The sequence below is a fragment of the Peromyscus leucopus genome, chromosome 7, assembly GCF_004664715.2.
Source record: "Peromyscus leucopus breed LL Stock chromosome 7, UCI_PerLeu_2.1, whole genome shotgun sequence".
In the NCBI taxonomy this organism is placed as follows: Eukaryota; Metazoa; Chordata; class Mammalia; order Rodentia; family Cricetidae; genus Peromyscus; species Peromyscus leucopus.
In genome coordinates, this window is record NC_051069.1 from 16,912,800 (window position 1) to 16,927,796 (window position 14,997).

The following is a 14,997-nucleotide window of genomic DNA, read 5'->3' on the forward strand; positions in this document are numbered from 1 at the left end:
GGATGCTGGCGAGCAGGCTGTTTACCCATCACCCACTGGAGCCCGCTGACATTGCAGTACCTGTCAGGGATGATGATAAATATCTAGGCCAAAGGTTTTTAAAAAATCTTTGCCGTGGAATGGGATGATCCATCAGGATGACAAGGTATTTTCAAGGAATAAAGAAAGCTGTAATATGGCTACCTTAGAATCCAGTCAGCCTGTTTGCTCGCCTGCTCCAAGTCCCCTGCTCCACTCCTCCTAGGGAAGACCTGCCCACCTTGAAAGGCTTAGGTCAGAGTTCACATCTTTCTTCCCACCCTTCTGCACACCACCCTATTCCCATCCATTCCTATGTCCACCAGTTCTCTAGGCCACTTTGCAGACCACCCTTCATCCTGTATATGGGACCCCACCCCCTGACTGCCTTGGACAGAGAAACAGCAGCTGTGTGCCCTCTGGAAGGGTGAGCTCTGTCAGGGCATCTTGGCAAGTACCAACCCTGTGACTGTCTGGGTTGAGTGAGCTGTAGGAGTCGGGTTGGGCGTGGCAGGGTAGGACAAGGGTGACCAGGGTAGCTTCCCGGTTTTCTGACCCAAGCAGGTTTGTCGTGGCTGAGTCTTCCTTTGCTAACTCCGCTGTCCTTCGTGGGAGGAGACCAAGCCCTGAATTAAGTCACTCTCCAAACATCCCCGTGTGCGTATCTTATGTGTCACAGGTGGGTGTGGTGTCTGGTCACCTCAAAGGGTGTTGATGAGCAAAATAACACTTCCAGAAGGATGTCAGCATCTGGTTCTTTCCCATTCTGTCTGCCACATACTCTGCCAAGAAGCAGTGATGGCTGGACCCTCCCCCACCCCCAAAAGAGCCTGTCCTCAGCTCAGAGCCCTGGTTCCAGAGAGCTGTTTGGGGGTCTTTGTACCCTAAGATGGAAAGGAGACCACAACCCATAGAAGGCCCAGCCTTGTTTAAGCCAGCCCACCTTTCTGCTCCATTGAGGAAGATCAGAGGATGGAGGCAGGCATTGGTGGTGAACACTGAGGAGCCCCTTTCAACAACTCCCCGCTCCTCCTTCCTAGGCCAGTGTTTGCTCACAGTTTTGCCTCTGGCAGCTGACATTTGCCTAGGTACCTGGATAGGTAGGCAGTGTCGGTGAGTAAGCCACAGCTCCCACAGCTGGCTTCTGTGGTGCAGGCTCAGCTCTCACGGGGTAGGGCGTGTCACGGAGGGACACCGAGGGCAGTAGTTTCCTCTGGTAGATGGTGAGGGGGGCCACTGAGGGCTGTACACCACGAACCTGAGTGTCTTCCCCAGTGAGCTGCCTCCAGGCCACCCACCGGTTACTTCTTGTCCCCAACAGTGTTCTTATTCCCAATGTCCTCTGAGTGTGCCAATGTCCTGTGTTGACACGTTTGCCTTAGCCGAGCTGCTGCCGCCTCTCAGGTCCTACTCCCCTGCCGCAGGATGCCTGATCTCATTCTGTAGCCCTCCTGAGCTACTCTCCAGCCTCACCCACCTGCATCTTCCTGGCTGTCCCAGGGATCAATGAAGCTCTGGCAGCCTGGGAGCTTCAGCCACCTGGGTCCAGGCCTCTCCTGTCCCTAGCTGCTGAGACTGAGCACAGCTGAAGGCTCGTCTAAGTGGCAGAGCTCTGTTCTCCCAGACTCCGGCTTCTGAATTGAGCCCCTGGACACGGGTAAGAGAGGAGGACCCCAGCAGAGGAAGAATGTGCCCTTTATTCCTTCTGGAAGAAATGCACTGGGAATAGCCAGCACCCATCCCATCCCTAGGGCAACCAAGCTTGAGTCTGGCCCCACGAGGCCTGGGCAGTGATGAGAACGGTCCTGACCTCACCATCAGGGCAGAGGTGCATGGGCACTACTGTTCTTTCCTCAGAGCTTCTCCAAGTAGGACCCAGGAACAAACCCACGCTGTCCATTCCGTTCCACGGTCCACCAGCCATCCTCTCCTTCCGAGATAACCACCAGAATGTCTCCTGCAGAAATGTCCAGCTCATCGGAATTCTGGGCAAGAAATGGCAAGTGCATGAGCTGGGAGGGCCCCCTGGGTGGGCTCTGGTCGGGCACACCCCTCCTTGGCAGCCCCTGCATGCTTATCCCAGGGTATCTAGTCTGCTGACTCATGCTCAGGCCTCCAGGGTAGTTCCTTTGGAGATAGACAGGCTGTGGGGTTCCCCACGAGACTTGGCCTCCTAACTTGCTCGGGTTGTCATGGAGACCTCCTGTCCTGGGCTTCTCTCACTGCTCCAACCACTGCAGCATCTCAAAGGCGTTTGTCACACCCCAAGGGCAAGCTCTCCTGGACTTAACTACAGAGCCATCTACTGTCACCTCAGTACCTCAGTACTCTACAGGCCTGTGTCCCCGAATGTGACCTCAGTTAGTGCAGCCCATATGTACCCAGCCTGCCTACACGCGTGGGTATTTTGGCTGAAGTTCAGGGAGGGCCTGCCTTTCAGGGCTACACCCCTCCCTCACTTCAGGGCTAGCTCTGGACTCCATCTCAGCATAGTTGCTCTGCAGCTGCCCTGGTGACCTTTCTCCAAGGATGCCAGAAAATCAGTCGTTCCAGGGCAGCTGAAGGACTCATTGTGGTCATTGTGGCTCTCTGAGGCCACAGCTAGGAAAGAAGGCCTGACCCCCAACCCATCATCCACAGTAGCCCTGTCAGCCTTGTGGACTCCACATGTGCAGATCTGAGCAGCTGTCGGCCCGGCAGATGTTCACTCAGCTCTTCCAGTCTCCGGTGCTGGTCTAAATGCCCACACCCTAGGCATGTTCCCAGGCACTGGTGCCCTCGAGCCGGAGGGTGAAGGCCTCACCTGTGCCGTGTAGTCATAGAGCGCCCGGTAGTCCTGGGCTGATGCGGCAAGGGCTCCCTGCGTTGCCTGCACGTCGATGGCTGCATAGACCAACTCGTTCCGATCAGGAGTGGGACCCAGATTCTCTGTGGAAGCTGGGAGCAGGATGAGGCTCAGATTAGCCCCTCTCGGAGGACGGCGGTCCCTGGAGACATCCTACCCTCATCCTCTTTCTTGGACCGTATACTCCTTCCTTTTGGGGTATTAGTGCTCCCTCTATGCTGTGTAGGAATCCTCTCCTCCCCACTGGGGTCTTAGGTGGAAGACATGTCCCCTGTCCCAGTGTCCCATCCCCCTCACTCACCAGCAGGAGGTTGAGAAGATGTTGTCTTAGGACTTCCGTGCAGCAGCCCCGAGAACCTGGAGGAAGGGAGGGGAGAGGGGAAACGGAGGGACTGACTGGAATTCTCAGCGCTCCAGGACCTCTACCAGCCTGTGGCCACCCCACAGACCATTGCTGGCCGGCCGTCCATTCTGAGCACCCCCTCCCATACACTGTGGTCTTCCCGGCACCCGCAGCCAGCGGGGCCCTACCCCCCCCTGCTCCCCACCCCCACTCCATGCAGAGGAAGTCTCCCTTTCCTTGGGCTCATGGACACTAGACTGGGTCACCCACAGGGCACAGAACTAGGACTTGGCACCTGACGACAGCCAGGCCAGGGAGCTGGCCCTATAAAAGCCTGTGAATTCTCCAGATGTCTGGGCTCTGGGCCATCTTTAAGCCACCTGGAGAGTGCCACCACTGTTGCCTGACAGTTAAGACACCATCCTGCCTCACGGTAGGGCCAAAGGGACAAGGGACCCAGATGAGGTGCTTGTCCAGGAGTCCGCATAGTCACTGGCGAGTAATTGTAATGTGAGTGCTTAGTACTCGGATCCTCTTGGACCGAGGGCTCCCCGAGAGTAGTTTGATCATAGACTATCTCCGTGGAACGCCCTGCACCTGGACAGCTTACAGGAGCTGTTCAGTCATTCACGAGATGGGGCAGGGGCAGGGGCAGGTGAGGCCAGCCCCGGTGTGTCTCACCTCTTTATCACACCGCAGGATGGCTGGACACTAGGGCTGCCGAGGAGTGGGGTGACCTCCCTGTCATAGTAATTCTGATACGGTACCGGAGCTGTAGAGAGCAAATGCATGTGGCCCAGAGCAGCGAGGCAGGCGGGACCATGCCTGGTCCCTCCGGGTAACCCTGGCTGTCCCAGGACTCTATGTAAGCCGGGTTGGCCTCACATTCACAGAGATCCACTGGCTGCTGCCAAGATTTTTGTTAATTTTAATTACGTATATGTGTGTATGTGTTCATGTGGAAGCCAGAGGCTTTGGATTCCCTGGAGCTGGAGTTGGACAGTTGTGAGCTGCCTGATGTGGGGACTGGGAACTGAATGGCTCCTCTTGAAGAGCAGCAAATGCCCTTAACCACTGAGCCATCTCTCCATCCCAGAATGGGTATTCTGGATACATGATTTTATGCAGCTGGACAGGCCCGGGATTAGTGCAGACCACTCTCCTGCGGCCCACATAAAATTCCTACCCTCCTCTCTCGCTCCTGAGAACACTGAGAACTCAGCTCTCTTCCTTCTAAACCTTTAGGGAAATAAGCTAAGAGCTTAGCACCAGAATGTGCTGTCCCCCAGCCTGTGTGTGGCCTACCTCTACCCAATAGGGAAGTGTGAGCCACCCCAGCCTGAGCTTGGCATCCAAGGCTCCAGAAAGCTGCCCTCAGGCTGGGTCTTACCCGGGGGCTCTCTGCCGGTGCTCTTGGACTGGATGAAGCCATTGATGTCGCCGTCCACATTACAGCCTTCAAGTGTCAACCGTACTTCTTCATAGAGCTGGGGGCAGGGAGTGAACAAAGGTGTCCAGGCTTCCCCCCAATATCTGCCCTTGCCATAATCACCTTGATAATCTAACCTTGCTATAGACAGTCCTGCCTCTGAGTGTGAACTTTCCAGCTTTGGTGCTGGCCAGGGGAACCTTGGGATGTCTGGCCTGCCAGAGGGATTACAGACCTGGCTGATGTTCAGAAGTTTCCTGAACACCTGAGCTCAGAGCCCTGACGAGAGGCCCTGGATCACTCCTTTCCTCCAAGGCCCATGGTTTAACTTGTTTTAAGATGAGGGAACTAAAAAAAAAAAAGGGAAGTGACATGCCAAGGTCACTCTGGGCTTTGAGTCTGTGGTTAGCTTCTGCTGCCACAAGGATCAGCTAGGGCATGGGCAAGGAGTGATCAGAGCTGCCCGGGTCCCTGGTGGAGGTGGTAGCCCCTGACCTGGGGTAGTTTACCCTGGCCAGCCCTGAGTGTTGGGGCTCTGTAAGGTGACAGAGACCCTGAGAGAGAGATATGGGGAAGGAGTGTAAGAGAACCTAGACCAGCTTCCCACGAGCCTGAAGCGAGTCTCTGCTGTGTGGGGGAGAGTAGGACACAGCCTTGAAGGGACAGGTGCCCCGAGTGCAGGAGCAGGGAGGAGAGGGCAGATGCAGAGCGCACAGGAGCACCATGTTCCCGAGGCCTGGAGACCGGGCCAGAGGCCTTGTCAGCCTCGTGTGTGAACTGAAGCCTGGGGAGATGCCGCTGGCCCCAGGAGAGCTGAGCTCACCAAGTTGCCCTCCCTCACAGCACACACCTCGTCGTCCTTGACGCACTGCATGGAGAGCTGGTTGCAGTGTACCCACAGAGCGTTGCGGAGGATGGTCAGGCGGTCAAACTCCTGCAGCTGGAAGGCCTGTGGGGGAGGACGGAGGATGGTGGCGCCAGACCAGGTGGCCAGTGCAGACCACTCTGCTGCAGCCCTGGGGGCCCCCACCCCTGCCTTTAGCTAGGGCAGCTGCAGGGAGTTGGGCTGTTAGGAATGCCTGTTTGCTGCATCTCCATCAAGTCCCCTGTCCTAGAGGGGAGGCTAGTGAGAGGCATGGGACTCTGTCCTGGTTCTCTCCATCAATAGGTCACAGGTCAAAGCTCTGTTTGGGCTCTATGAAGACTATCTCCCTGCAGTAAAGGGATCCAGGGCATAAGGCCAGATAGGAAGTATTGGGGACAGACCCTAGGCACCAGCCAAGCAGGTGACTTAGAAGTGGAATGAAGGAGTACCCCACAGATAGAGTGGGGGTGTATGGAGGAGCAGGCCACTTGCCTCACAGGTGGTCCGGTGTTCCTGCTCCCATTCGGTCCTTGCTCTCTCCAGCTGTTCAATATTTTGCCTGTACACTCGCTCTGCAAGCAGAGGGGACCCTTAGGCAGGCCTGGACCTACCCTGAAAGTTCCATGAAGGATCTCCTCTGTCCTTCACTCCTGCAGAGACCCACCCAGCACGACCTCCCCCAAGTCCTGGGAGCCCCCTCCCCAAGGGGCCTGGCTGGCTGCTGGCCAATGCACACAGCTGCCATATTGCCCTTTCCCGGGTGACTCTCCAGTTCTCCACTGTGCTGAGTGCCAACGGCCGGAGCAGAGCTCAATGTGCAGAAGTTCTGCTCTGTCTCCTGTGTCCCCTCCCCTCACTTTACAGATGGTAAACTGAGGCTCAAGGAGGGTGCCTCTGCAAGCTGTTGTACTACAATCCAGCAAGCTAGAGTCATGATCGGGTCATCTGGCACCTCCTGAGAGAGCAGCAGGTATTGGAGAGGTGGAGCAGAAGGATCTGCCCCTGGGATGGGAGGCCAGGGAGCAAATGCTGCCATCAGGTAAAGGATGGGAGCCAGGTCCCAGGAAGGCTGAAGGTGAGCATTTGTCACTGAGTGTGAGATACAGGGATATCACCCTGTGGATCCCAGGCCCTGAAACCCAATGACTTTGATTCAGTGCTAACCACCACTCAGTGGCTGCGTGACATTTTTGTTTCTGTAGGTTAAGAACAAACAGTCGTCATGACTGCAGGCAATAGCTGAGGAAGAAACATGCAGAGTGATGAGGAATAGTCTCTGTACTCTGGAGTGGCGCATGGGGGACACAGGCATGTATGTGGGAGAGCACCAGCTGAGGGAAGAGGAGTGGCCAGGGCCTCGTACCTGCCTCTGTGGCGGACTCTTTGCACTGCTTGGCTTTATTCTGGCTCTGAGGAAAAAGCAGAGTGGCATTGAGTCCCAGCCCAGGAATCCTGGCTCTGAAGCTACACAGAGGTGATGGGCACCCTCCCTGGCAAATCCAGGGACATCAAGGTGTGGGTGTGTAAATTCTACCATTCACCAGCAGCCTTGCTGCAGAGGGGACCAGGCTGGTTCCACGAAAGGGAAATAAAAGCAGAAACCCACAGCCACCAGGAAACATAAGAAATGCAAATGTTGAGACCCTTGTGGCCTTCGATGCATTGCTGCTCAGAACCTGGGCTCCAGCCAACCTGGATTCAACTCATCCACAATCCCCTGCTCTGTCTGGGCTCAGCTTTCTGGGCTGTGCAACAGGTGTTAAGGGCCCTGATAACTCACCCACTCCTACCCTGTCTGGAGGTTGCCTGTGCTTAAGAATGGTTCTTGAGGATACCCATCGCACAGAGTGGACACAGAATTGGAAAGGGGTAAGCTGCTAGCATGTCCCAGATGCAAATCCAGCCCAGGGATGGCAGCCCTTCCCTGCCTACCAACTCTGCCCTGCTCTGGGTGCCAGGACATCCATCATCTCCACCCCCAGTACCCTACATACCTTCTCTACTTGCTTCTGGTGGCCATTGGCACTCACGCGCTCAAAGGCCTGTTCAGCATCATCTGCATCCCGGCACTTCTGGTCATATACCTTCTTCGACTGAAGGGGCAGAGAGGTGTATCTGTGGGGCTGCATGCCCTACTTGGGGCCCCAGGATGATGCTCCCTAAGCCCGGACTCCCTCTCTTTGGGGGGCTTTGGTGGAATAGGCATCCCTCCCATGGAGACTTTGGGCCCTGTCTTCTGGGTCCTTACACCTGCCCTCTCAGATGTCCAAAGTCTGAGGCAAGCCTTGTCCCAGAGCCCTCCTGTTTACCTCCATGGTCTTCTTGTAGAGTGACAGCTTGCTCTTCTGGACACGGTCCATGACAGCCTCATACTGCAGGAGACATGAGGCCCTGAGCTGGGGGCTCTGGTCTCAAGGTGCTCCCCTAGGCCAAGAGGATGGGTTGTCCTTGTCCCTGGGACATAACACCTCTACATCATGTTCGTGTGTGTCAGTGTTCAGTCTCCCCGAGTTATCGTCTTCAAAACAATACCTTTAATCCCAGCGTTTGGGAGGCGGAGCCAAGAGCAGCTCTAGGAGTGTGAGGCCAGTCTGGTTTATATAGCCAGCTTCAGACCAGCCAAGGTTATACAGTGAGACCCTGTCTCCAACAAGCAAGGACACAATACCTACCTCCACAGAATGACAGAGAAACTTAGGCTGTGGGTATGCCTGCTGCTTCCTTACCGTGGACCTCAGCCTGCCTTGGTCACAGCCAGAGAGAGCATCCTCACTTACACATCCATGAGACCCGGGTCTTTCATTCACCAGCCGCCACTTGCTCACACTGAGTGGACACTGGCATACACATGCGTACCCAGTCCATCCCCAGCCCCCACCTCCCAACCGCTCACACTGCACACCCACGGGCCACTCGTGCATACACAACACACTCTGGTATCCACCCATTCATGACCCTAGGCTGAACATCCATGTATGCATGCACACTCATAGCCACACCATAGGCACAGCACAACACCCACCCTGGGCTGCTTAGATGGAGCTGAACAGCCAGGACCGGCTGAGAGTCAGGAGGATTATAAGTAAAATGCCCTGGCTAATAGGATTGGAGCCAGTCTGGCCCCTGGGGAGGCTCTGACCAGCCACCGGGTTACAGAAGCAACAGCAGTCACAGGAACCCGCCTGTGCACCTGGCCAGCCAAGGCCACCATGTGTCCCCCTCTTCACAGAGGGTGTATTTAGACCCAGTCGGGCTCACCACATGACCGCGCTGGTGGCAGGGCCTGACCCCTCTGGGTCACAAAGCTCACAGCAGCCCAACCAGGTCTCTCCTGTCACTGCAGGTTTTCCAGATGCTGTGACAAGCCTCTGATCAAAGGGGTCAGGTCACCTGTTCAAACACTCAAGTCCAGGGAGTTTCTGGAGATAGCTCTGGGGACTCATCTGCTCAGGAGAGCCTGTTTAGATTCCTGGAAGACTCAGGCTGTCCGGATGGGCAGACAGGGTGTGGTAGTTTGATGTAATCGGGCCCCATCATATCTCACAGGGAGCAGCACTGTTAGGTGTGGCTTTGTTGGAGTGGGTATGGGCTGGTTGTGTGTCAGTGTGGGGGTAGGGGTGGACTTTGAAGTTTCCTATGCTCAAGATACTGCCCAGTGTCTCAGTCAACTTCCTGCAGCCTATTTATCAAGGTACCAACCAGCACCACATCCGTCTGCACGCTGCCATGCTCCCCACCATGATGATGGACTGAACCTCAGAAACTATAAGTGAATCATCCCAATTAAATGTTTTCTTTATAAGAGTTGCCATGGTCACGATGTCTCTTCACAGCAATAGAAACCCTAAGACACAGGGTATACAATCCACTAAGTTTCTACCTTAGAGCCTTGTTTGTGAGGGGTCAAGTTCCCAGGGCAAAAGATCTCGTCAGAGTATCTCGTACAAGAGAGAAACTAAGGCACAGGAAGGGCCTTTCCTGGATCTCCAGGTGCTGCCTGGGCCCCAGCTCTGAAATACAGCCTCTGCCCTCCAGAGGCTGGGGGTCCAGGGGGCAAGGTGCTCAGCCAATCAGAGCCACAGGCTTGGGAGAGGCGTTCCCTACCTCCCCAGGCCCGCGCTTACACACGCACTGCCCGTGATGAGATGCTCACTGGCTTTCAGTGTAACCACCCCATGGGGGCCGCCGTGCCCTGCACCTTAACCAGAAGCGCCTTCAGACGAACTGAGCCTGAAGCCTGGGCTGCGCCCCTGGAACTGTGTCTTCCCCCGACCTGTTGAGCAGCCCTGGTCCCCAAGTCTGCCTGTTTTCAGAACCTGCAGCACTAATCCTTGTGTTCAGGACCAGCTTCCAGGGGCCACTCAACTCAGGTGGGCTCCTCTGGACACCTGACGCTGTCGCTGACCCTCCGCGGTCTGTGAAGTGGGATGTTGGTCAAGCACCTTTTCCTCTTCCTGGCACGGGGCAGCCCTGCAGTAGCCTCCGTGGGGCACTGTGGCCCAGAGCGAAGCCTTTATCTAAACCGTTGTCGTGGTTGCTCTCTATTATCAACTTGACACCCCGAGGAAGAGAGAGACCCTGGACTGAGGAATTGCTTCCACTGGATTGACCTGTGGGCATGTCTGTCTGGAGGGCATTTTCTTGATTGTTAATAGGAGGGCCGAGCCCACTGTGGGTGGTACTATCCCTAGGCAGGTGGGCCCGGGCTGTGCAAGAAATGAATCTGGATATGAGCCTGGAAGCAAAGCCAGTAAGCCTTCCCTGTGGTCTCTGCTTCAGTTCCCGCCCCAATTGCCCTTAGTGATGGATTGTGACCTGGCAAACGTAAGCCAAATAAACCTTTCAGTGTTTTATCACGGCAACAGGAAAGCAGACTAGAACACGCGCCTTCTCTTTTCTGTCAAGCCATACTTCCCAACTGGCCCCCAGGACAGGGGGTGACCTCAGCCACCATTCCCTCCTTGGTCCCCTGCCCCCCATCCCTCCTCACCTTCTTCCGCTGCTCTTTCTGCCTCTCACGGAACTCCTCCAGGCTCCGCAGCTCCTCACGCAGGGCCAGGGCCAGCTGGATGTGTGCGCTGCCCACGTTCTCCGTCTCTAGGGTGACAGCATGGCCCCCGCCTGGACCAGTGTGGCACCTCACGCTTCACCTCCCACCCCTCCCATCTTCGATATAAAGCTGGGCCCCAGCCCGGGTGTACAGCCCAGTCACCCCCGAGAGAGCGGCACCCTAGGGCCCTGCTGCCCGTGTGGGGAGGGTTGGAACTCACGCTGCTTCAGGGAGTCAAAGGAGGTCCTCAGGGAACTGCAAAACAGAAGTGCAGGTCAGCAGGCAGGTATGCAAACCCCGCGGTCCTGCCCGGCCCACGGGACTCTCATTTCGGAGAACGGTCCTAAGCCATAGGCACTGCCGAGGAAGGGACTGGACAGCTCCTTCCAGCAGGTGGCCTGGAAGGCTGTGGAGAGGGTGGGCAGGGTCACAGGCCCCGAGAGCTACGGCAGCAGGCTGCCCCTTGGTGCCCTCCCAAGGGGAAGGAAGGGGAAAGGCAGCCCAGGACACAGGAGCCCAGACAGTGCTCAGGCAGGAGCCGGGGCTACGTGGGGCACATGGAAGCACCTGGGGGTGTGGGGGAGTGGCACAGCCTGGAGTCCTAGCGCTCAGGCAACAGAGGCAGACAGGCCACAAGTTCAAGGCCATCCTGAGCTACACAATAAGCCTCTGTCTCAAACGCCCCACACCCCTTTCCCAGAGATCTCCACTGGGCTCAGTTCACTTGAACCTTATTTTTAAATTGCTTCCTGAGTGTGAACATGCCCTGAATAACGAATGACCGACACGTGACTAAAGAGCCCGCCCTGCGTGCTGAGCAGCGGCAGAATCAAGTGCCCTGTGTTCTGTCTGGCAGCCTTGTTTGCTGCAGGTGGTGCTAAGGGCCGAGCTGAGGTAACATCACTCCCACCCCGGGCACACTGCTCTTTAGCAGTGGGTATAGGAGTCATGGGAACCACGAGGGAGGGCCTGAGCTCTCGGGAGCAGGGCCTTTGAGGGGCATGAGCTTTACTCAGAGGACCGTGTAGAAGTCAGGGGCGGCCTCCTACGGTGAGCTTGGTGAGCTTGGTGAGCTTCCGCACGCGACAGCGGCAGACGCTGGAGTCAGATGACCAGGCTCTGCCACTCACTCACCATGTGACCCCAGGCAAGCCTCCTGGCCCTCATCCTCACTTCCCTTCTACAGAGAGCGGTTAGCAGCACACAATGGTCCAGAATGTGAGTCCAGTGTAAGGTGCCATGAGGCCTGAAGCAAGGTCGGAGCTTTACATGCCTGTCATGCCCATACGATTGCAAACTCTGCCAGTCCCGGGACACCCTCCAGGCACCAGCAGCCCACCTGGCCTTTCCCCCAACCCCAAACTGCCCCTTGGCGGAAGCTGCTCCCTTGACCTCAGGTAGGAGTCTCTTGCCTGGCTACCCCAGCTTGAGTCCTTTCCCACACATCAGGCCATGGGCGGTGAGGGAGGTCTGTACCTCTGTGCTCCCAGCTTGGGCTTAGGAGTGCTGAGTGTCTTAAGGACCCCACAACAAGTGCATGGTGGTGCAGCTTGCCCCAAGGTCTCTAAACACCATCTGTAGGCCCTAGCTAAGGAAATAAAAATGCCACGGCTTCCTGCTCACCAGGATGCCTGAGGAACCAGTCAGTTGGGCTGGTATGGAAACTGAGGCCAGAGGATGGCAGTGAGCTCACTAGAATCAGAGTCAGCAGCCGAGTTGCAGTCTTTCACAGCCTCTCTGCAGCGCACTCTCCCGCCCCCTGGTGGTGAAAATTCATACGACACCCATCGCATAACCAATTCCCCAGGTGTCCTTTCATGGAAGCCCACCTCCCTGTGCCTTGGGGTAGAACAAATCCGTTCTGCAGAGGTTTCCTCTTGTCCTTAGACAGTTGGGGAAACTGAGATCAAGGAGGAGTGGCAACCTGACAGGACCCTGGGGATCCAGGCCTGAAGGAGGATTATGGGGTCCTAGTTACCGCCAGGCCTCTTGCCCTGAATGACAAAGCCACGAAACAGCCCCAGCAGCCTGGGAGCCTTCGGACAGACAGATGTGCAGGCCTCTGCCCATAACCTGACCACTGGCCACTCACTCTGTACCTTCCAGGGGCTGCCAACACACTCAGTATCTAAGAGTGGCTGGCCAGCCTCAAACCCACAAGCCACAAGATACCTTGATTATTGCCCTTTACAGATAAGGAAACTGAGTCACAGAAGCAAAAAGTGACTCCTAGCAGTTGGTAAGAAGCAAAATGGCAAGGCCCAGGGCTGGAGCGAGGGCTCGGGTTAAGAGCACCTTCTGCTCGTGCAGAGGACCCAAGCTTGGTTCCCAGCACCGGCTTCAGACAGCTCACAACCCCGTGACTCCAGGAGACCGGACACCCCTGCCTCCATGGGCACCTGCACAGATCCACACAGACATACTGACAGACACATGTTTAACACAGCTTGAAAATAAAACATCAAGGCAAGCCCTTCCACTTTGCAGAGGAAGACGGGGATGTCTGCTGTGGTGACCCCGCTTTCTCTTGATAGGGCTTAGAACGACTCTGGCTTTTGTCAGCTACCGCCCACGTCCACACATGCAGTTCTTCCTGTTGGCCTTTTGGCTTGGCCCTCAGAAGACTCAGAAAATCTATGCTTGAGTCTAGTCTCACAGGATAAGTGTTTCCCCTCACAGAACATGCACCACACTGCGGCACTCATTTCAAGGTGTGACTAAAGCTTCCTTTCATCTTTGTGGCCTGAGCCCCTGGTTCTGTGAGACTCAAGCTCGTGTGAGGCCAGGACCCCAGGCAGGAACGCTGGTTTTGGGGGGCTGCAGAAGTGGAGGCAGCCAGTACAGTTCTCTTAGTGTGGGCTATTTTTGAAGTTACTTCACCCTCAGGCCTGTCTTTTCGTCTGCTCAACTCTGCTCCCTGGTGTTGTAGGCAGGGTACTGGGTGTTGGAAGACGGCCACCAGCCAGACTCTTCCTAAGGACCACCACTTCCCCGGGCTGGAGAGACGGCTCAGTGCCTAAGAGCACAGGCTGCTCCTCCAGGGGTCCTTCCTGAGTTCAATTCCCGGCAACCACGTGGTGGCTCGAAATGACCCATAGTAGGATCTCACATAAAGTTATACATGCAGATAGAGCACTCGTATACATAAAATAAATAAACCTTTAAAAAAAGAAAGGACCAACCCACCACACACACAAGTGTCTGTAACAAACACTGTGGACCCACTCACATTCCCTGCTGAAGGACAGGCGGGGGAGGCCCACAGGTAGGTAACAAGGTAATAAGGAAGACACAGGGCTTTGTCATCCCAAGTGTGCCCCCAACCCCTGTTAGCAGACCAGTCAATAAGTTCAGAGCTGGATCAGGACATGCTGTGGTCCGATCAGACCAGGCAATAAGTTCAGAGCTGGATCAGACATGCTGTGGTCTGATCAGACCAGTCAATAAGTTCAGAGCTGGATCAGACATGCTGTGGTCCAATCAGACCAGTCAATAAGTTCAGAGCTGGATCGGGTCACGCTGTGGTCCGATCAGCCATCCCTTTGTTTAAACTGACCCCTCTACACACACAAGGCCCCTAGCCTGGCAAGAGCCTGGGCTTAGGGGTCCTGAGCCTCCTCTGTGTTGCAGGGTTCTTTCTGTTTGCCTGGCTGTGTGTACTTTTGCTTGTTTGCTTTTTGAGACAGGGTTTCTCTGTATAGCCTTGGCTGTCCTGGAACTCACTCTGTAGCCCAGGTTGGCCTCGAACCCAGTGCTAGAATTAAAGGCATGTGCTACCATCTCCTGGCTACTGGTGTGTACTTCTAAACAAAAGCCTTCCTGTAGCCGTTGATCCTGTCTGCCACGTCTGAGATTTTTCCCTGTTGTGTTCCAGATTCTTCCTACCTTTTAAATCCTGCAATGCCAGAGAAACAAACCCGTCTAGACTCCTAAGACTAACAACACTATCAAGAACCCTCCAGGTTGGAATGGAGGAGAAGGCCCAGTCTGAGCCAAGCTCTTGACAGTGAGGCAATCCGGAGGTCCTCTTGGAGGAGGTGCCTGTGGGGAGGGTCTGCTGCAAAGTGCTGAAGAAGAGGAGATCATCTCAGGGGGTTGAGTTTTTGAACGTCCTTGGCAGTCCGGGCCAGGACACACAGCAGATACTCCATAAACGCTCACTGAGGACACCGGCAGATGACAGACACTTGGTCCACAGTTAAATAAACAGTGTCACATGGGACAGCGACATCACTTCCTGAATGCCCCCATGTGTGGGGATCAGTGGGACCTGCAGGTGTCAAGCTCTGAGGGAGGGGTAGGCTCCACCCCACTGTGCAAGGGCTCTATGTGTGCCAGGTATCGTGACAGCTTTGTCCACGAGTAGTCAAGATGGGGATACCCTCTCCTCCTGGAGGGGGTCCCAGTCAGCCTCTCTCCTGCCCCAACCTTGGCCTGCTCTGGTCAC

At 55.8% G+C, this 14,997-nt stretch overlaps 1 protein-coding gene across 4 annotated transcripts in view; it reads right to left on the reverse strand.

Annotated features, from left to right (window-relative positions):
- Nucleotides 1-1,697: 1,697 nt before the first annotated feature.
- Pstpip1 (proline-serine-threonine phosphatase interacting protein 1) overlaps nucleotides 1,698-14,997 on the reverse strand; it is a 42,717-nt gene continuing 29,417 nt past the window's right edge. For all 4 annotated transcript variants that reach the window (XM_028865037.2, XM_028865035.2, XM_037207481.1 and 1 more), the window contains exons 4-15: nucleotides 10,771-10,805; nucleotides 10,491-10,597; nucleotides 7,810-7,872; nucleotides 7,495-7,593; nucleotides 6,864-6,909; nucleotides 5,993-6,072; nucleotides 5,486-5,584; nucleotides 4,597-4,693; nucleotides 3,888-3,978; nucleotides 3,165-3,220; nucleotides 2,822-2,955; nucleotides 1,698-2,003 (exon numbers count right to left, since the gene is read on the reverse strand). In XM_028865037.2, coding sequence (XP_028720870.1) covers nucleotides 1,872-2,003; nucleotides 2,822-2,955; nucleotides 3,165-3,220; nucleotides 3,888-3,978; nucleotides 4,597-4,693; nucleotides 5,486-5,584; nucleotides 5,993-6,072; nucleotides 6,864-6,909; nucleotides 7,495-7,593; nucleotides 7,810-7,872; nucleotides 10,491-10,597; nucleotides 10,771-10,805 — 1,039 coding nt within the window. In that variant the 3' untranslated portion in view covers nucleotides 1,698-1,871. The remainder of the gene's footprint in view (nucleotides 2,004-2,821; nucleotides 2,956-3,164; nucleotides 3,221-3,887; nucleotides 3,979-4,596; nucleotides 4,694-5,485; nucleotides 5,585-5,992; nucleotides 6,073-6,863; nucleotides 6,910-7,494; nucleotides 7,594-7,809; nucleotides 7,873-10,490; nucleotides 10,598-10,770; nucleotides 10,806-14,997) is intronic.